This window comes from Lycorma delicatula, chromosome 4 (genome assembly GCF_047948215.1).
Source record: "Lycorma delicatula isolate Av1 chromosome 4, ASM4794821v1, whole genome shotgun sequence".
Lineage (NCBI taxonomy): Eukaryota > Metazoa > Arthropoda > Insecta > Hemiptera > Fulgoridae > Lycorma > Lycorma delicatula.
In genome coordinates this window covers 90,751,938-90,775,512 of record NC_134458.1, presented here as the reverse complement: position 1 = coordinate 90,775,512, position 23,575 = coordinate 90,751,938, and the positions used below count along the sequence as shown (strand labels likewise).

The 23,575-nt window shown below is 26.7% G+C and overlaps 1 protein-coding gene across 50 annotated transcripts in view; it reads right to left on the bottom strand.

Annotated features, from left to right (window-relative positions):
- The window catches only part of bt (projectin protein bent), a 432,362-nt gene that overhangs the window by 298,227 nt on the left and 110,560 nt on the right, over positions 1-23,575 (bottom strand). For all 50 annotated transcript variants that reach the window (XM_075363582.1, XM_075363597.1, XM_075363590.1 and 47 more), the window contains exons 8-15: positions 23,233-23,534; positions 22,524-22,741; positions 14,003-14,314; positions 9,098-9,188; positions 6,886-7,058; positions 5,105-5,275; positions 2,424-2,503; positions 1,447-1,609 (exon numbers count right to left, since the gene is read on the bottom strand). In XM_075363582.1, the coding sequence (XP_075219697.1) occupies positions 1,447-1,609; positions 2,424-2,503; positions 5,105-5,275; positions 6,886-7,058; positions 9,098-9,188; positions 14,003-14,314; positions 22,524-22,741; positions 23,233-23,534 (1,510 nt within the window). The remainder of the gene's footprint in view (positions 1-1,446; positions 1,610-2,423; positions 2,504-5,104; positions 5,276-6,885; positions 7,059-9,097; positions 9,189-14,002; positions 14,315-22,523; positions 22,742-23,232; positions 23,535-23,575) is intronic.

Sequence of the window (23,575 nt, the reverse complement as noted above, 5' to 3'; positions counted from 1 at the left end):
GTTTGAAAAATATAAAAAATTCTTACAAAAAAGTATCAAAAAAATGTTGAGGACTTTTGTTTTTCAAAAAAAAAAAATATTAAGAATGAAAGAAAAAATCAATAAAAAAAACTTTGACAAATTTTATTATAAAAATAAATCTGTCATTTAATATCCATTTGAATCAGTCTTGGATAAAAGGGTTATTCATATGTAATTTATAATGAAAAATGTATTAGACATGATCAAAGTATTAAAAAAATGAATTAACTGTAAAAGTGTACCAAATTATAAGTCTAAATTTATAAAACAAAAAAATGTTTCTAAATCGATAAATAAAAGTTTCTTTCAAAGAATTGCAAATTTATATTTATAATGCAAATTAAACAGCTATAAAAAGCCAACCTAGAATAACTGACAAGAGTCTAAATTAAAAAACATTCCTACTTTATTTATAATATTCTGTTTGAATAAAAAACCACACACATACTCTATTAATCAGTGAAATAATAATTTTCTTCATGTTTTTATACTTTCAAAGCACAAAAATAGTTATAAAATATTAAATCGGATGAATAATTATATGGCTTTTTATAAACTATCATAACTAAAATTATAAATTTAATGTTTAATAGTATATCTATTCAAAAAAAAAAAAACGATTTAAGGATGATTGATTAGTGGATGAATTAAGAACCAGATCTATGAGATAAATAATTTTATAGCAAGGGAAAAATTTCTTTAAAAATATTTTTTTAAAAATCGATTTAAAAAACATCACTATTTTAACTGAAATTAATCATCATACCATGTTACCCTATAAAAGATTAATTATTTAAATTTCACTGCTGAAGATTAATTGGTGTATTTATTGTAAAAAAAAAATTTATTTAAACAAGAAAGAAAAAAGTAAGTAGATCACAGAGTAATCTCCAGTAAAAGTAGTCTCTTTGTAATCTCCAGATGAAATAAAACTGTTTTGTAATTTATCTTTTAATTTAATTAAATCATTGCAAATAAAATCAATAAGTGCTAAAAAAAAAGGGTTAAATATATTTACATATATTATGTATATTACAACATATATTACATATACATTTTGGTTCAATTCAGTAATAATAATAATGGTAATATTAATTATGCTAATAAAAACAAAGAACTTTATTTATTTTATAAAGAAATTCAGGAAAATTCAGCAAAATAAAAAAAAATTATAATTTCATTATTAGATAACAAAAAAAGGGAAAACTAGGAAAAGCCATAAAAGAGTCATTTACTGGATCTTAAAGTAACTGTAACCACATCAATTTTAATAAAGGATTAAATATGAGGATTACAAACAAAAGAAGAATGATTTATTCACCTGTCTAACCAATGAATATAATGCTATAAAAAGAATTGAAAACTCATAGATCACACTTGTTTATAAAAATGAGTTGATGAAATGAGAGGTTAACTTACCCTTACCTTAACTACTAGCTCCGCAGATGATTCATCTTTACCGAATTCATTTGATATCACAATTTTATATGAACCAGAAAATTCCTGTTTCACAGAAGAAATAGTCAGTCTTGCAGTTGTGCCATCAAAGCTTGTCTTCATTTCAGTTTCTTTTATCTCTTTTCCATTTCTGTTATAAGCAATAATAAAACAATGTTTTATTCACATTGATATATACTTGCACATTACACATATTATTACATCAGAAATGGGAAGGTATGCTATTGTAATAATAATAATAACAACAGTATTATTGTCAAATTAAATTAATACAATCAGATTAGGGATCTCGCATCTCCTACTTTTCCCAAATAGTTCCAGATTTTTAACTATCATTTAGCCTTTTTCCTAGTGTTTCAACAAATTATTGTAGGGCACTAAAATAGTTTTCTTTAAATACAAGAGTTTCAGTAGTACATAATACTACTAATTATAAAAGATGCTGTGACCTCTTTATAGTTTTTTTTTGTTGTACGCTATGTTAATCCTTTAATCTAAAAATATTTATTAACTTATACTTATTTAATTACTTAATACTTATTTAACTACATGCATAATAATCTTTAATATTATTCACTCCATACTTCCTTCTTCTACATTGATAATTAATCACAAACCCCTTAAAATTAAAATCATTTCATCTAGTAAGCTTTTAATATAACCAGTATTATTTCCAGTTGGTATTAAAAAACAACTTTTCATTTTTAACTCTATCAAACCACATAATTTTCAAGATTATCTCTTATCAAAAATTTCAAATTATTTATTCATTTACTGCTTCAGCTAATAGTCTTTATTTTTGAGAAGTTAAAAAATTATAAATTGGCATATTTAATTTCAAAATTCTTAGAGGTTGTAAAAGTTTCAAAGTAAAAAAAAAAAAAAAATCTAAATTTTTTTTATAAGAACAAGAAGAAAAGGAACCATAAATAAATAAATCTTACCTGTACCATACAATTTTAGCTTTTCTGTCTGCTTTTGTAAGGGAACATACAAATTCTGCAACCAATCCTTCTGTTACATTCTGGAATAAAAAAAAAAAATAGTGAATAATATAAACTTATATTTGTACAATTTTACACCTGTGAATAATCAAATTAAACAGTATAAAATTTAACTATCCTAATCATATTTTTAGAAGAAGGAGTAAGAACAAAAAGAAGAGAAGTAGCAGGAAAATGCATAATAAAAAGTACTATGTGCATCAAAAAGCACAATGTAATAGACTTGGCCACAAGATATTAATATATTTTCACAAATAGATACTTTTTCGTAGCTGACAGGCAGTTAGGCCTACCTATTTAATCTTATAATACTTTTGACTGGGATAATATTTAGCCATGAAGGGATGAAGGAATCAATTTTTAGACATAATTTTTTTTAATATTTATTTTTAAATTCTACAAAATGGAAAAATATTTTCTTTTAAGTAGCTCATAACTTGTCTTTTTCTTTGAATGCCAGTGAAAGTTGTACATTCACTGATCACACGTTTATCATTCACTGAAAATTCTTTAGCATTGCAGTGTACAGTAAGCACCATTCTCAAGTTTTTTTTATAAAGATCTATATTGACGATTCTGAGATAAAGACTATTATTGAGAAGATAAAAAGCTCTTCATAACAGTTAAGTTTACCGTACTTCAGCAGTATTACATCACTAACATAATGTTCTCAATTCTTCAAATGGAAATTTCTGATACGAATAATTTCACAACAAACTTTGATCAGTGGTTATAAAATACATTTAATGCAGAGAATCATGACAATGTCGCAGGCCACAAAACTCTGAGGAAGAACTTTGTAAATGACACAAAAAAGGTCTTTTTTTCTTATGTTATAAGCAGAAAATACATTATCGCATGATAACAGCCCTGGAAATAATCGTAAAATAATGATATCAGGTTTTAATAGTAATGTTTTGGGTTTATCATGTAGTAAGTGAGTGTATTAATCACTGCATTCTTTCAATTAAAATTATTTCTTTTTCTTTAATTGCTATGACTTGTACAGCAATAAATTGAATGGTGTAGGCCACAAACTGAAATATTCAGCATATTACATTTTTTGTTACATATTTTTGTATCACTTTGTTACACTGCAAACTGCCTATTTGTAGTGTTGTATTGCATTGCAACACTGCAATGCAATATTCATAATATTTAATTTATGCTTCTCATTTCATTACAGTACACTATTTCATTTTAATAAACAGTTTGTATTACTTTGTTTACTGATTTCCAGCAAGGTTTATGTGATTATTAAATGTGTTTTATATATATATATACCATTTGTCTGTTTGTATTGTATATTTGAAATAATGGCTTCTTGCATTAATGTGACAAGCAGAATTTTTGGAAATTTGGAAATTCAGATTTCTTCTTATTTAATTTCTCAAACATGGTACTGCTGATATATTAAATAAATTAACAATTAATATAATCCATCTTACCAGCACATTGACACTTTCTCTAGATCTTTTGGCTTATTTGGAAGCGTCATCAGGAGTTTAAATTAATGCATTAAAGTCAAAGTTTAAAACTCAGTTAAAATTTTAAAACAGTCACATCCTGGTCCTATTAGTACACTCTCTACTAGTATACTGAAGCAATACACATATCTCTTGCGGATTAAAATGAAATCAAACCGAACCATGTTATCAAAGAGATAATTATTAGATTAAATTATTACTTCTTAACATTTATGTTTAGTATGTTTTTAAATAATATATCGTCTTTAAAAAATGTTTGTTCATTAATTAAATTTTTATTATTACAATATACATGATATTTTTCCAAATTAGAAGTATTATAATATTTGTAAGAAATCGAAGATTTTCATGAAATTATTATGATTGTATGAATGACCGTATTCTATTATATGTTTGACAAAGTTAGAGTTTTCTGGTTTAATATTTTTAATGCTATTTATATGCTCTTTAGCACGTGTGGAAAATTTGCGTTTAGTCATACCCACATACTTCAAGTCACAATCATCATAAACATGACTGTATACTCCCTGTTTATCAAATTTGGAATCATCATCATATAATGTTTCATTAAAATTATTATTAATATATTTTAATGATTTGTTATTAGTAGCGTATGCAGCTGTTAAGCCATTTTTTTAATATATTTTTTCAATTTTTTGACTTAAAGATGCATATTAATTTTGTATGTATATTTTATCCTTTTTATCAGGAAATAATTTTGTATTGTTATTTATATTAGTTTTTTATTTATTTTATTATATAATTAGTTTATAGAACCAACATTATAACATTTATGAGTATACTAGTAGGACCGAGACAGTCATGATTGTTTTTAAATTTTAACTATGATTTTTAAACTTTAACATTAATGCATTAATTTTAACTACTGATGATGGCTTCCAAGTAAGCCAAAAGATCTAGAGAACATATCAATGTGCTGGTAAGGTGGATTATATTAATTGTTAATTTATTCTTCTTATTTGGTGAAGGGTGTCTAAAATTTATATTTAAATATATTCATAAATATAGTTCATATTGTAATGAGAAGTTTATGAATAAAAACTTATAATTGTATTTAAAATTTTGAACTATGATAAAATTATACTAAGATAAGAGAAAAATATACAAACTCACAATGTTCTTAAGTCTTTGACCGATACTTGGCTTTTCTCCTTGTTCAGGGACTTCTGTGACCTCAATAACTTCTGAAGTAGCCTCACCTTTGTCGTTTTTAGCTGTAAATTTATAAGCACCTTTGTCTTGTGAACTACAGTCAGACAACTCAAGTTTGACTGTATATTCACCCTGAAACAAATATTGTCAATTTCAGAAAAAAAAATTACTTTTTATTTTCAAAAATAAATAAAGGTACACACATCACACTTTAAATAAATTCAATTAAGAGTTTAAAAAATTAGTTTGATACAGAAAAAATTAAAGAATATAGTCAGACTAAAAGGATAATGAATAACTATCATAAAAAGTTTTCCTGATGGCAAGACAAGTAACCAAAATTTAAAAAATAAAATGAGATAAATTTCTCATTAAATTTCTAATAAAAAAAACTGAAGATTAAACAAAACTAGACACATATATTAAATTTTATTCAATTTTTTAACTCTAGTTTTTATTCACCTTTCTTAACGTTTAGTTCAACTAAAACTTGACTTAATGAAGTTTACTTAAAATGCTTCTCTATAAAACAACTCAAATTAGTAATAGTATTTAAACTTTTACTTATACGCCAATTAGTAAAAACTAATAAATTGGTACCAAAATTAACAGTAGTATTCAAATGAATTGAATAAAATTATAGTTAAATAATAAAATTAGATAAATTGTTTTATGTAGAAAAACAAAAGTTTTTTAATATGTTATGTTCTGTATGACTAAATTACCATACTTACTCTTTAACTAACTTTAAAATCTTTTAAACATTTTAGTTAGATGAAAAATTACTTGAATATCCATTGTTATTCTTAATTATAATATAAATAGGAATACTGAGAAACAACTTTTCGCATTCAAGAGTTAGACTGCCACTACAAGGAAATTGGTCTCATTCCACTAAAGAAAAAGACATAAACAGCAAAATGGGGATCTTATAGATATGACTAATAAATAGAGTTGCCAGGTTCAATTCATTCAGTCAAAGTGTGAGTTAAATTGGAACAAAAAATTTATTGCATTTTAATTATAATAATTTGTAAAAATCCTTACACACCTGTATAAAGTTCCAAAAAATTCTCTTTGGAACTGATTTCCACAAAAAAAAAAATTATAACACTTTGTTTATAAAAATATGTTCTTTCACATCATTTTGCTTCATATATTTGATAAATTTGTTTTATTTAGGGAAATTATTTCTAAAATGGAGATAAAGACTACAAGACCAAAAGTTAACAGCTCCAATATTTGTCCAGTAAAAAAATAGAAAATTAAACAACATAAACAAATTGAAGTATATAAAATGAAAAGAAAGAAAACTCTGATAAAAATAATTAGGAAAACAGTTTGTATTGCAAATTGAAGGTTTGGTGTTCACATAAAGCTGCCTGATTTGTCTAGAAAATGTACTTGCAAAATCAGAATGTTAGCATGCTAGCAATCAACTCTTGATCAATGGTTAAATTACACTATTAACAATAAAATGTACTCCACAAAATTTACTTATAAATTTTGTTGGAATGCATAGTGTGTAAGCAAAAGCAGAAAATTATGTATATATTACATAGAAGTAACATTTTATAAATAAAAAAATTTCTTAATGTGTATCATAAACAGTATCAAATAAATAGAAGAATCTAGTTCACAACATCTATAATAAAATGATACAGTATGGGTAATAGAGAAACTTATGTTTAATAGTATTGTAAAAAATATATATTTTTTAAATAAAATAAAATTTTTCTCACATCTTTGACAGGTTCAATTTTCATATGATGTCTAACACCTTCTTTAATAACTGTCTTATCTTTCATCCATATGACTTTAGGTTCAAATACTGATTGCACACGAGCTTCAATAACAACAGTCTTCTTCTTAGTAATTGTAACAACTTTAGGAACTTGTTTAATAACAGGAATAACTGAAAAAAAAAAAAATAAAATAAATAACTAATTCAGTACAGATATAAAATTTTAAAATATGAAAATAATGAAAAACTTACAAACATCAATAATTTTATGAAGTTACAAAAAAGAAAAACAGAATTTGTAATAATCCAACTAAAAGATTTTTTTACTAGTAATGTAAATAATCTGATGTCAACCTAATAACAATTGTAAAATGAAATTATTTGAGCTTGACAGGGTATAATTGGCTGCCATTTTGAAAAAAAAGGTTTATCATGAGTTTGAATCAAACATATCAGGAGTACATTAGTTCTACAGAAACAGAAATGCTAAACTGAGATATAACACATCAGAAATAGCTATACATGAACAAAATGTTCAGAAAGAAATCATATGATAAATATACCTATCTTCATTCAGTTACATAGTTTGAGAGGTGATATTAAAAGTAAGGATAACAGATAGAGCTCGAAGTGAAAAGAAAGAGAGGTCAGAAAAATTTTTAATTAGTACATTTTAACAACTGTTTTTCTGTGATAATTTATTAACTAATACTTATTCTGTAGTTATACATTAAAATTTTAATGATTACAATAAGTCCATTAAGGCTTCTGGTCATTTGAATTAGGATATATTATATACACTGTGTTATAATACAGCATATATACATTATATAGCTCATAATAGTGATACAATGTAAAGCACCTGAGAAACAAGCAGCAAGTATTGGTAATCAGTTGCTTTCATTTAATATAATGAAGCTCATTCCCCAGCCAATCCAGCAGTGAATGTGTTAAAAATAGGGCTTAATATAATCTGGATTCCAATGGGCTTGGCAACTGAAAAGCAACACTACATACAGCTGGGTAAAAAAAAGGGTAATAAGCATTAACACCTCCCTTTTCCTGATAAGCCTAACATGAGATAATTTTAACCTTTGAGAACAGCTAGGTCATTCCTGGAAGTGACTTATGGATTATATCAAGTCACAAAACTGTAAGTTTATAGCACCTAACGTATATAAGATTACGTAATGTGAATTAATTTTATAATATTTTAATATATTTTCTATATACATATTTATAGAAAATAAAAAACATTTTAATGATCTGTTCTGTTTGAGTATTTATGATTAAGTTAAAATCACTGAAAAATAATGACTGAATAACAAACAATAATACAAATAAATTGATATGTTATATAACATGAAATATAACTCATTCAAATAAAAAATTAATAAAACTTATTATTACTAAAGGTTCTGTACTCTACATAAATAGAACTGTTGTTAAAGGATTAATAATTCAACAAGAAGGATAAGTAGGTGATGTAGAAAGTTACATTTAATATCATATCTTGGCTGTTAATTACATAAGTGTGTAAATTAGTATTGTATGCTGTAATTGTATAAAAAAGCAATACAGCAAGCTGCTACATTGGATTTATGGGTCTAAACTAAATTAAGATGCTTCAGTTGTCCAGAACAATTCTTTCATCTTCAAGGATATTTAATAAAGACGTACAAATATCATTATAAAAACTACTTATTTTAAAAATTTAAGTGTTTTTTATATCTTGAACTGTATTAATTAATAAATTGCAATTAATATAATATGCCTAAACAGAATTTACAGACTATTACATGTAAAATATGTGACAAGCTGCTGCTTTTAAACATCATCAGTACATGGACTAATAGATTAATAATAAAAATAGATTAGCAGCAGATAACAATTTACAACATACAAATAACAGTATACAGCAGTTCCTGACATAAAATACTCACTGTAATATAGGCAAGCCTCATTAAAAATAATTTTTAAGTTTTTTTTTTTTTTTTTTTTTTAATTATAATAGTAATTTTCTTAATTAGCCCATAACTAATAAAGTTACGGGCTAGGTATATGGGAAGTATAGGCCTTCCTTTGATACAGCATTTCATTATAAGATTAAGATATTGTCCAAATATAAATAAACTCTGTTAAAGATGACACAATATTTGTAATGAATAAATTATATTAAAAATTTTAATTTTTTTATACAGAATACTTACTTTCAATGTTTAACGTTAAATTAGCATTTAACTCTCCACAAATGTTTTTTATATTGCATTTATAAAGACCTGAATCTTCTTTTCCAGGGTCCTGAAAAAATTAATTAAAATAACAGACAAGATACAGAGTGAACAACATAAAACCGAACTCATAATGAAACCGCTACCCAACACTATTTATGAAAGACACTCTCACACAACTAGCCCGACTAACTAATGGATGAATATGTTACAACTGATTATTGCTGCTGTTTGCAAGTGGTTACGTGTCCGTGCAGAGTACGTTTTGTTGCAGTGCAGTATTGTGAGTGCAGTTGTGTTTGTGCAAAATACCTTCACTCCGGAAGAGGATAGCTATAGTTGAGGCCTATATTCGTTATGGATCATTTGAACAACCACATCAAGTATTCATAGAAAAATTCCAAAATGCCTGTATCCCAGGGAAGAGTAGCATACACGATTTAGTTAAAAAATTATGTACAACAGGTTCGGTTTCAAATGCAAAATGAAATAGGCAACCTTCCAGGACTCCACAGGCCATTGCCGATATTGAAAGGAGAATTACTGCCAGTCCAAAAAAATCACTAAGCAAGTTATCCCAACAATCTGGATATTTAATGCACATCTTGTAAAATTCTTCATGAATTAAAATTGAGACCATACCGCATTACAACTGTGCAACATCTGAAGGAGACAGACAAACCGAAACGACTTGATTATTGCAACTGGCTTCTCAAAAACATTGTTAGTGGACAGATACAGTTGTCTACTTGCGATTTTTTCCTTTGGGGCTACTTAAAGAAAAGAATTTATGCATCTAATCCCCACAATATTGATGAACTGAAGGTGAACATTCAATGAAAAATCAATGACATGACAACAGAAAAATCAAACGGAGAAATCAATTGACAACAACATTTTGCATCAGACAATTCTCAATATGATCAGTCGAGCAAAAAGTACATCGATGCCAAGGGTGGTCATTTTGAACATCTTTTGTAATATTAAATGCACAGTTGATAAAGACGTACAAATATCATTATAAAAACTACTTTTTTTAAAAATTTAAGTGTTTTTTATATCTTGAACTGTATTAATTAATAAATTGCAATTAATATAATATGCCTAAACAGAATTTACAGACTATTACCTGTAAAATATGTGACAAGCTGATTTTTTTTTTGTTTTGTCTTTTGATTTTAAGTTGATTCCTTTGTTTTTTTTTTTTTTTTTTGTTTTGTTTTGTTTTGTTTTTTTTGTTTTTTTGTTTTTTTTTTTATTTAATTTAATTTTTTTTATTTTAATTTTTTTTTTTATAAATGCAACATTTAAATTACATTTTAAGTTTTTCTTATTAATTTAATCGTATCATTCATAAAATTTCATTCCAACATAACCTACCAATTCTGCAGCGGTTATGTTATGGGTTCAGTTTTATGTTGCTCACTCTGTATTTTGTCAATACATAGAATTTATACAAAAATATACTGAATAATGTGAACTTTATTTTAGTTTCTATTATTGTTTTTTAAGTAAAAAATAGGTAAGCATACGTTTTTTGATATATCACTTTGTGCTAATAAATGAGTTATTAAAATAGCTTATTTATTACAAATTTTCATAACTGAAAACTCAGAGTACTATAGCATTTCTAATTATAATGCAAACCTCTCTCAGTAATGATAAAGATTTAATCCTTTAATTGGCAAGGTTAATATGGTTTGCACAGCACAAAACATTTCTCACCTCCCTACCTGATAAAACAACTATATACTTTTCCTTTTAATTTCCACACTTGAAATAGTTCATATTTGAAACAGAAACATCAAGAGTCTTATTTCAATATAAAACTTTATTAAGACAGAGATAATAGATAATTACAAATAAATACATAATTATTTTTTAAATATATAATTTTCATTTGATGTTTCATATAAAAAATAGATACTTAATAAAGTGGAACTTTGATTTACAATTTAATTTATAAATAGAAAACAATTTATTCTGATTTATATTTATTTATTCAGAGCTGACAAAAATAGAACTATTTTATCATTTGCCTGTTGGGTTCAAGGTAAAGGAAGCACATTATTAAAATTAAATACGTGGGGAAAATTAGAATTTTTAATTTACAAAATACTGATCAACATGATTCATGTTTACAGGCACCAAAAAATGATCTAACATATCATGTTTGTAATTTGAAAACTTATTCTGACTTTATAACAGAGCTGAAGGTTTTGGACTTTTTTAAATATATATATATTTTATTTATTTTACCCAATGACATTTTAGCATTTTAGTACAAAACTAATAAGTTAATCATCTTTAAAAAATCAACAATCATGAATTTATTATTACCTTGATATCAGTTTCTAAATGAGTAATTTTTGTCTATGTTAGTTACATATTAATAATGACCAACCTTAGACACCTTTTCTGAGGTCAGAAAACTATAAATTTATATTTATAAATAAGTATAGATAAAATAAATAAATAAAAATAAGCACATAAATTGCATTATGTTTCATATTTATACCTGGATAGGTGCCTGAAATGACCACTAGGGTAACAGTGTTTTTTTTTTTTTGTCTTCAGTCATTTGACTGGTTTGATGCAGCTCTCCAAGATTCCCTATTCAGTGCTAGTCGTTTCATTTCAGTATACCCTCTACATCCTACATCCCTAACAATTTGTTTTACATATTCCAAACGTGGCCTGCCTACACAATTTTTTCCTTCTACCTCTCCTTCCAATATTAAAGCGACTATTCCAGGATGCCTTAGTATGTGGCCTATACGTCTGTCTCTTCTGTTAACTATATTTTTCCAAATGCTTCTTTCTTCATCTATTTGCCACAATACCTCTTCATTTGTCACTTTATCCACCCATCTGATTTTTAACATTCTCCTATAGCACCACATTTCAAAAGCTTCTAATCTTTTCTTCTCAGATACTCTGATTGTCCAAGTTTTACTTCCATATAAAGCGACACTCCAAACATATACTTTCAAAAATCTTTTCCTGACATTTAATTAATTTTTGATGTAAACAAATTATATTTCTTACTGAAGGCTCGTTTCGCTTGTGCTATTCAGCATTTTATATCGCTCCTGCTTCGTCCATCTTTAGTAATTCTACTTCCCAAATAACAAAATTCTTCTACCTCCATAATCTTTTCTCCTCCTATTTTCACATTCAATGGTCCATCTTTGTTATTTCTACTACATTTCATTACTTTTGTTTTGTTCTTGTTTATTTTCATGCGATAGTTCTTGCGTAGGACTTCATCTATGCCGTTCATTGTTTCTTCTAAATCCTTTTTATTCTCGGCTAGAATTACTATATCATCAGCAAATCGTAGAATCTTTATCTTTTCACCTTGTACTCTTACTCCGAATCTAACTTGTTCTTTAACATCATTAACTGCTAGTTCTATGTAAAGATTAAAAAGTAACGGAGATATGGAACATCCTTGTCGGACTCCCTTTCTTATGTTCTTCAATTATTACTGTTGCTGTTTGGTTCCTGTACATGTTAGCAATTGTTCTTCTATCTCTGTATTTGAACCCTAATTTTTTTTAAATGCTGAATATTTTATTCCAGTCTACGTTATCGAATGCCTTTTCTAGGTCTATAAACGCCAAGTATGTCGGTTTGTTTTTCTTTAATCTTCCTTCTACTATTAATCTGAGGCATAAAATTGCTTCCCTTGTCCCTATACTTTTCCTGAAACCAAATTGGTCTTCTCCTAACACTTCTTCCACTCTCCTCTCAATTCTTCTGTATAGAATTCTAGTTAAGATTTTTGATGCATGACTAGTTAAACTAATTGTTCTATATTCTTCACATTTATCTGCCCCTGCTTTCTTTGGCATCATGACTATAACACTTTTTTTGAAGTCTGATGGAAATTCCCCTTTTTCATAAATATTACACACCAGTTTGTATAATCTATCAATCGCTTCCTCACCTGCACTGCGCAGTAATTCTACAGGTATTCCGTCTATTCCAGGAGCCTTTCTGCCATTTAAATCTTTTAATGCTCTCTTAAATTCAGATCTCAGTATTGTTTCTCCCATTTCATCCTCCTCAACTTCCTCTATAACACCATTTTCTAATTCATTTCCTCCGTATAACTCTTCAATATATTCCACCCATCTATCGACTTTACCTTTCGTATTATATATCGGTGTACCATCTTTGTTTAACACTTTATTAGATTTTAATTTATGTACCCCAAAATTTTCCTTAACTTTCCTGTATGCTCCGTCTATTTTACCAATATTCATTTCTCTTTCCACTTCTGAACACTTTTCTTTAATCCACTCTTCTTTCGCCAGTTTGTACTTCCTGTTTATAGCATTTCTTAATTGCCGATAGTTCCTTTTACTTTCTTAACAGGTAACAGTGTAAAAAACGTTTTAATTATCAAAAGAGAAGTTTATGTCTAAAATAGTTTAATTGCAAAAACGTATGCATATATTATTATAATAGCAGATAAAATGAAATTTGTTTGTGATTCTCAGTAAAGCAGGATATATATATATATATATATATATATATATATATATATACAATCTGCTTTAAAATAAATTAATTTGTAACATATATATATATATATATATATATATATATATTTATTTATTTATTTATATACTGCGTTACATGGTCATTTTTACATAGTACTGACAAATTTTTATATCAGTATAACATGCAGTATATCAAAGCTAAATAGTACACATGTTCAATAGTGAAAGTGTTAACAAATATCATTTTAAAACACAAAACTCATTGTTACGATCTAATTCTGAGTGATGTGGAAAAAAGTTAAACAAACACTAATAGAGTATCTGGAAATAGTATTATGTACAAAATATTAATTCATACTGTAAAACAAGTTACCTTCAATTCTAATTTAATATAATAAGTCTCCTCTTTTTGTTCCATTTTCCATGATATTTTTGTAGATTCTTTTAATACTTTACTTTCATGATACCAAACCATGTCTGGTTTTGGTTTAGCTTTTACTTTACAATCCATTATGACTAATTTGCCATTATTTTCAGACCTAATACGAGGTTTTTCGATAAATGTCGGAGGGTCGCCTTCAGGCTCAGGTTCTGCTTCAATGTTAAGGTTAAGATTGGCATTACTTTCACCATATTCATTTTTAACATGGCATCTATAAGTACCACTATCCGGACCAATTGGATCCTGCAAAAGAAAAAAATGTTTGATACAAAAAAATTAACACAGATATAGAAGTTTTTTTATTTTTATTTTTTTTAGAATATCAATAACTGTGTTTGAAATAATAACTATTAAAGATAGTGTTAGAAAACTGACAAGCCCATGAGCTACTTTATCTACAGTTAAAAAGGAAACAGCTATTTAAAAAATCAACATAGAGATGGATTAACATTAAAAAATAAGAATCATAAAAACTGGATTACAGTTCCTGATATGAAAGAAACAGAAATAGGAAAGAAAAGATGACCTTTCAGACTAGTAATTATGAAACTACTAATGGTAATGCAGTGGTGCAACAGCTTAACAAGATAGGAATCAACTCTTACTCTCTTGTCTTATTATCTATAGAGATATTTTGTAAATGATCTAACAGTTATATACAGATTTAATATTAGCAAATAGGCAGGTACATAATAAAAGATATTCACAGAAACAAAAATTTCAGTCACTAATTTCCTTCTAAATACAAATGACTACAAACTCAAAAATTCTATACAAATATTTCACAGATAAAATTGATGAAAGAATTTCATATAATGGTAGGCAGTGTTTTAAGAAAATAAAGAAACTAGTATAATAAAATAAAATAAATAACCAGTATTCAAAAAATGAAATCCATAAACAAGCATAAAGAAATCTGGTACATCAGTTATTTTCATTCTTCTGTTTACAAAACTACCATCTTATCCCAACACAGGGGTTTCTTATAATTAAAAACTGCATTATTTTTTTATTAAAACTAAAAAATTATGCATGGTATATTAATTTTTATGGTCAATTTCAAGGTAACATTAGATTCTGTTACGAAATTTATATATATTAATTAATATTAAGACAGTTTAGTTTCAATAAAAAAAAAAAAAACGTAGAAAATGTAAAATGTAGATAATTACCTGCTGATATTATATATATGAAGTTCCATAAAAATTATTAAAAAAAACTATACACCAAATCTTAAAAAATTCTGGATTAGTTTTTAATTTCCCACACTAGAAATGTTTAGGTGAAAATCTGTTGCTTTCTTGTAATTTTGTATACCTGTTTTTGATGTCTGTCAACATTTGAAACTATTCTATGTGTTGGGAAGTAAGTAATTTTATCAGTGTTGATTTACCAGCTAAAAGAGTAAGACGTATTCAGCAACTTTATACTACTTTAAAATGGAGGATCAGCGTTTGATTCAAACTATGTGTAAAACAAATATTAAGTGATGAAAAATTATGAGAATGCTTTTGATAAGGTTATTTTGTAAGAAATAGTGGTTGATAAACGGTGGAAAATTCTAAATGTTCATGAACTCCATTAAAGATGATAAGTTAGGAATTAAAGCACATAAATGGTATAAAAAAATAGAAGAAAATTAATTAAGGAAAAAATCATGGCTTATCATTACATTACTATTAGGGAAATGATTGAAAAGACTAATATGCAGTTATTGCAAAACAATTTTTACTTAAGTTTTGCCAATTCATGTTTTGAGATGGATAGCAGTAAAATCTGTTCACAAACAAGAAATTGCAAAGGAAATGATAAAGTCACTAATAAACCAATGTTATTCGAATGCATAATTGATAATCATGGGTGAAATACATCAAGGGAAAAATCTGATGAAAAACACTTCATGAAAGCCTGAACAGAGACTAAAAGTAGTAAATCAAGTTTGATCAGATGTTAAAGGTTTTATTAGTTCTCTTTGATTATCACAGAATATTGTTTCATACATTTTTATCAAAAGGGCTACAATCAATAAAGAGAGTTAATCAGGCATTTTATGTCAATTGTATGAAGTTATCCATATAATTAGATTTGTGGAAGGGCATTTCATAGAAACTGTATGACACAGTATCAACTTACACAGTATTGTTTGTTTGGTAGTATTTTGTCCAAAAATAACCCTATAATTTATACTACAATCTACTGAATATCTTAAACATGTCCCAATTAAACTTCTCTTCCTGAGACTGAAAATATGAAACACAAAGTTTTGTAATCATTGAAAATATTAAACAAAAATCACTGTGAAAACTGACGGCTACACCAAAAGTTTTCTGACAATATGACAAAATGCTGGCTGGCATAAACGTGTATTTTATGGGATTACCTCAAAGCATATATAACAAAAGTATATATTTTAAAACATAAAAGTATACTTTTTAAAACAGATGAAAATTTAACTGTTTTATCAGACTTTGAAAATGTGTATATTCTTGTTTTTATTAAATTTCATATTAATAATCAAGATGGTAAATCATCTCTATAGTTTTAATAAACATGCATGGATCAATAAATTTATAAACAGGATACTTAGAATAAAATGCATAATTTGTAGTTTTAATAATCTATTTTAATACATTACCAGTTATTCTATGTACATAATTAGCACATTCACTGCAGTACGGCACTTATATGTGCCTAATAGGAAGTTGCTGTGTGCTTGTCTTCTTTTGCATAATTCAGTACAGTGTAGAATGGTAAGTTATTTAACTTAACTTTTGTGTTGTATGAGCCTCATTATTGCCATATTGTGATACGACTGTGCATTACAGCACATAATGTACCATATGTGATGAATATTTTATTTTTTTTATAACTAAAAATATTTTTTTAAATGATTTTATAGTCTATGATATCTCTCAGAAAACATGTGAACTAACTCTAGTTGAAACAGTTCCTTTATACATATTCTTATTTAGCATCTACTTGTAATCAAGTCAAAAATAAATCAATTTATTAATTATTTAGTAATTTGGATGATGTTTACAAGCAAGTGTATAAACATTTTATGTGAAGTGATTCAGATCCAATTATCTGGAAATAAATTTTATGTTTTGCCTAGTGTTTTTATTATTAAAATGTACATCTGAATGGATATTTTTTTTAAGAAGAATACTTCAACATATATTTCATTTAAGAATAATATGACTCAAAACAGTGAGTGATGGATTAGGTGATGTAATATAATTAATTTAATTTATAAATAAAGACCAGCATTTATAAGATTAAGTAACATTATGAATAATTCATTGGACAACTTGTGATAAAAATATATGAAAAGGAAATAAAATTGTCAGAAAGAGATTAAAAAAAATGTAACATGCAGTACCGCATGTATACCAAACAAAAATCCAAGGTCAAACTGTTCAGCATATAGAGTAAATCCGTATAAAACTACACGCACAGTACAAACCTCAGGACGGGCCAATGTAATCCATAACACATAGTGGGTAATTAATCTACGGGATCATAGTTGCCTGTACAGCAAGATGGTTAAGTTCCCTATTTTATCCACCACACTGCAGTGAACATGTTAATATCAAGAAGTTCGTTCAAGCTTCTTCGGTAAGAGTCCGAAGAACTGGATGGCATGGCAAAGTAAACTATGTTTACAGTTCTAAACATGACTTAACCTAAAAGTGAAATGAAAATGGGGAAAAAAGATTAAAAATATATGAAAACATTATATTTCAGTTCAATTCAAATCTGTAACAAAGAATACTTTCAATGTTTTTTCTTCCATTTGATGAATATGTCACTTTTCCCTCAAAAAGGTAGATTTACAAATCGTGCCGCTAGGTAGCAGTACTTGATAGTACTAGGTAGCGTACAAAAACTTGATAATGTACTTGAAATAATAAAATTTAAAAGAAAATATACTACAGCTTGTTTTAATAGCAAATGCTCTTATGTAAATTAAAGTACTGAATATGAAATAATTTTTTTAATTCCCATCACTTCATTAAAAAAAAATAAAAGTATTAGTTTACAAGAGATTATAGCTGCTAATAAAACACAAACATGAACAGTAGTAAAATGTTGTAAATGTGGCAACAAACATTTGTTATATAAAACAGAAATAAATTTGATTGGTAAAATTTTTATTCTACAATTAGTATTATTTTTTGCAAGTTTATATGTAATATGATTGAATCGTATATGTAATGTTACGTTGTATCCATGAAGGCTATTGGAAGAAACTGAATGAATGTAGTGCGGAGCCAGCTTATATAGTGAGCACAGAGACGAGTGAACCATCAGGAGCTGTGTGAGCGTCCAGAGTTGAGTGCAGCCGTCAGGAGTCAAGTGAATCCGAAAGAAGCTGTGTGAACTGATCGAAAGACCTTTAAATTTTAAAGTCCTTCTTAAATAAATGTTTAATAACATACAATGAAACTGAATCTGAACAATTAGAACTATTTGAACTAATTGATGGAGAAAAAAGTCCATCTAATAATTATATAAAAAGTGTGTCCATAGATAAAATATGGTTATACCATGGTTACACTTACAAAGTAATAAGTGTAATATTATATCACGAATCTTCAATTTGTGAAGGTACTACTTTACAATACTACTTGTACAATACTACTTTTATTAAACAAGTAAAGGTATGATATGAAGTGAATGATATGACTATCAACAAAAAAAAAATGGCAGAGAAATTCAAAAAATGTATGTTTGTTTGTTCTAGATACTGCAATTTTAATAATAAATCCATAAGATAACAATCAGTAATTCATAAAAAAAAATAAAAGAATAATCTAACAAAATGCAGTGATATCCACAAAAATTACAATGAAATTGTAAACTATACGGTAACAAAATGATACTGATATCAAATAAGGTGAGAGATTATATTTCTCTTATCAAAATCTGTTATTAATTTAGAATTTTGTTTAAAAAAAAATACATGTTAAATATATAGACAATAGATATACAATAATAGATAATAAAAAATATTTAAGCATTCCATACATATAATAAGCAAAAAATAGAAAAAAATTGTTACAAAACTCTTACCAACCCAATTTGATTTATTAAACAATCATAAGAATTGTATTATTTCTGTAAATGTGTTATGTATTACATATCACATTTTTTTTATCATAACACATTCAGAACATCAAAGAAACTACGCTAAATTGTATTTTTATTATTTCTATATATAAAAAATATGGTACTAAACTACTTACCTAGGTAAGACTAGGTAAATAAATAATGAATACATCTATTGCTAAAAAAAAAAGATCAGAATATGAAAGAAAGTAATGCAAAATGCATTTACTTGATTTTTTTTCTATTTATATCCTTTAGTAAAAATATTACATTCAATGAAAAAACCGAATTTTCATCACACTGAAAAGTTAAAAACTTGAAATAATGTTGAATACTTAAAATAAAGACAATACGAGTCGTAGTGAAATATAAGGTGAAAATTACTTTCAAAACAAATATGTAACTGAAGAAAAGTTGTTGAATCACTAATAAGTCAACTTGCAATATAAACACCAGTACATGATAGATCTGTGACAGCAAATTTATAATTGTAAAATTTAACCAAAATTGTGGTAATGACTTTCTACTACTCCTGCTAATTATATGAGTTTGTTTAATAAATGAGATCGGGCCGATAAGAGTTTTGTAACAAATTTTTCTATTTTTTGCTTATTATACATATTGAACGCTTAAACATTTTTTTTATTATCTATTATTGCATATCTATTGTCTACATATTTAATATTATTGTTTTAAACATAATTCTCAATTAATAACATATTTTGGTAATAGAAATGTAGTCTCTCACCTTATTTGATATCAGTATAATTTTATCTGCAAGTCTCTTACCTTTTGGTTTACAAATTCATTGTAATTTTTTGGATACAAACATACTGTAACGCACATTACAGTGCTGCAAAGATTGCAACATACACTGTTTCATCAACAGGCATAAGTAACTAAAAGCAGTACTTGATAATTCATTTGTTTAGCAAATTCTTACTTTCATAAACCGATTGCAAAAAAAATCTTCATTAATTTCACAATTAAACTTATTTTATATTAATCTTTGATGCAAAAGGTTAATAGATGTAGTTAATAAAATCATTTTTTTTTAGAAATTGAAAAGTAAACAAAGTAATTTGAATTTCATAAATATTAGAAAATATTTGAGTTATATTACAAAAAAAAGACTCTTTTAAAAAAGCTTTCTTTGATGCTAGGTTTATTTTCTTTCAATCAATTTTAAGAACTTGAAATTTTAAAAATAATAGTATATACTTTCCTCTTATTTTAAATTTAAATTAACATTTTAAAACCACTTTTTTACCTTTAATAGTTTTCATATTAAAAACCTGTATTTGAAAAATATTGGCATTTGACAAGAGAATGATGAAATCAGATTAGACCCTTGTACAGTACAGAATTTAATTTTCAGCTTCTTAATCATAATTAAAAACACTGGGAAAGTTGTAAAAGTAAAGTCTTATTTCTTTTTATAAGCATACTGTATTTCTCTAATTTTTTCTAAGCAAACTGTACATTATATGTATAAATTGTAAAAAATAGTGACTTCACCAAGTGAAAGGTATTTTTTCTACTTTTTTTAAGAAAATAAAAGTGTTAGTTTATATTCCAGAAGTAATTAATATGCCTCTGCTCACATGAAAAGCAAAAATTAAAAAAAATGGGAGATTACTTATCATTTGACATTTTTTCTTAATAAAATTGTAACAAACCAAATAAAGTTAAGTTACACCAAGCATGGTGTAGTTATTGCAAAAGTTAAAGAATTTATATAAACAAGGTTGTAAAAAGTCTCCCTGTTTTGTAATTTATGCTCTTCAGATGCAATGATCAAAAGGTTAAAATGTACAGGTAATAGATTCTCTCTTAACTGATGTAACTAAGACTGAGAAGGGTATTGGACAATCAAAATAAATGAGTTAACCCAGCATACTTTTATTATATTTTTAAATTCTTTATTTTGATAATTAATTAAATTCATTATTGGGTATTAATGTCAATAACACAATGCAAGTTACAAATGGCACTTAAAATACTTATAAATTTTATGGCATGTAATTATTCTAATACTGTGTAGAATTTATTCTATAATTTATGTATATTAGGTGTTGTAATTGTAAGGTTGTAGATGACCTGATATAAGATATAAGTCAGTTCTGAAACTGGCATCAAAAGCATCCCATGCCAGGTTTACTAAAGAAGTGAGGAATAATTAGTGCCCCATTGCCTTCTTCACTAATTCACACATTAACAGGCTAAGTCCAATAAAAAATATATATATGCTCAGCTTTACAAGTGACAGCTTTGTTTCATTTATTACAGCAACTCGATTTAGAATAGACATTATTACTCTCAGAGAAAGCAATTATGACTAGTGCATTGTACCACAAGTATATTACATTTATCATAGCCATAACAATGACTGGAGCAGATATTATAAAGCAACAAATTAATATATACCCTTTCATACATGCTTCATACTGCTTCGACTTGGTAGGGAAATTTCTAGTTTATGCATTATTTTAAACAGGTTGTAAAATGCATTGTATTGATAAAAAAAATGTACAATACTCATGATCCTAAGAGTAATATATTGTTTGTTTATGTACAATATAAACATAAAGCATTTATATACATGCTATTAATGCTACTGGGATATATTACTAACTGCACAGAAGTTATATCTTCTGTTTCCAGTAAATATAAATGTTTAATAATGATACACTCTCATTAAGCCTGCAGTATAATTTTATTAAAAATTAAAAATAAACAATAAGTACATGTAAACTGCAGTTTTTAGTTTTCTTAGATTTATTTAAGGTTAATTTTATATTTTGATCATTTCAGTAAACGAACATAGATGACAATGTAACACATTTCAACTTTGACAACGAAAGATAATAAAGTATAATCATAAATATATCCACAGAAAACTATGTAATGGTATGGCTATAATTTATCAGGAGATTGTGGTAGCTCTAACATAATAAAGAAGTAAACTAAGACTGATGATTCATTAGAAAAAAGGACAGAAATTACAGTAGTTTAAAAAAAGATAGTAAACTATACATTCATAAAGTGGTTTTTAATAACGTAAGCAAGTAAAATTTTTTATCTCATTTCATTAGATAATAATCGACCAAGAGAGTTAATTAAATCAGTGGGTAGGTTAAGCAAAAGTCACTTAAGAGAGTCTACTGAATACAATGAAAATTAAAAATCTCCCACACCCTGTCAAAATTTATTACACAGATCTCCATCTGGAAGCACTAAAAGTGAATGTAAATATTTACATACCATACATCATATTTCAAATAAGAGAGTATTAAAACTTTAATTTGAAATATTCCATTCAATAAATTAAAGGACTTACCTGTATTTCAAGAAGAATTTCATAAATATCTTCATTTTCGATCATTTTCATTTTAATTTTTGATGATTCAAGTACCTGTTTCGTACCTTTGAACCATGTGACTACTGGTTTAGGCTTAGCCGTGCACTTACATCTCATAGTTATCAGTGTACCACTTTCATTTGGAATAATTTTAGGCTTTTCAATAAATGATGGAGCGAATCCTTCATCAGCTCCACCTGTAAAATAAAGATAATTTTATGCAAATATATACTACTCATAAAAGTAAATTTTTAATTATAGTGTGTAGAGGTTCATTATAATGATTAATATACAGAAGAAACAATATCAGGCATTACGGAGAATTAAAAAAAGACTACAAGAAAGAAATATAATATATATATATATATATATATACAGTTGAATGTTCAAATGTTGAAACATGAAGGAAAAGCATGCAGGCCAGCTACCAGTGAGCCCATTGAAGAGAAATCACAGCTACCAGGAACGTTGCATACTGTAAACTAACCAAAAACATCAGAAAATTAGTCACACAGGGTACGAATTAAACAGACAAAGAGTACAGATACCACAACAACAAGAGACAATCACGAGTGCAAGCACACGAAATGACAGAAGGTGGAAAAGAAAGTATTGAAATTAGAGTAGTTTACAAAGAAATTATGCTCGAAAGGGCAAATACCTTTACTGTCCCAAATGTGTAGCATACCTTGGAAGTTCAATGCAATGTTAGCGTTGCTTTCGCCAAAATTATTGCAGGCATTACATCTATAATTTCCACCATCTTGTTTTGTAGGATTTGAAATTTCAAGTTTTAATAAATATGTGTCCTTTCCTGTAGCTTTCTTTGACATTTTTATTCTGTTTGTATCGAGTATCACTTTGGAACCCTGGTACCATATAATTTCTGGTACAGGATTTGCTTCTAGTAAGCACTCCATAACTAAGATATCACCCTCTTGATGAATGGTCGGTTTCTTTGGAAATCTTGGCGGCTTACCCTCTGGAATTCTTAAAACAAAAGTAAAGATTAGATGCAAGAAGTAAAATAA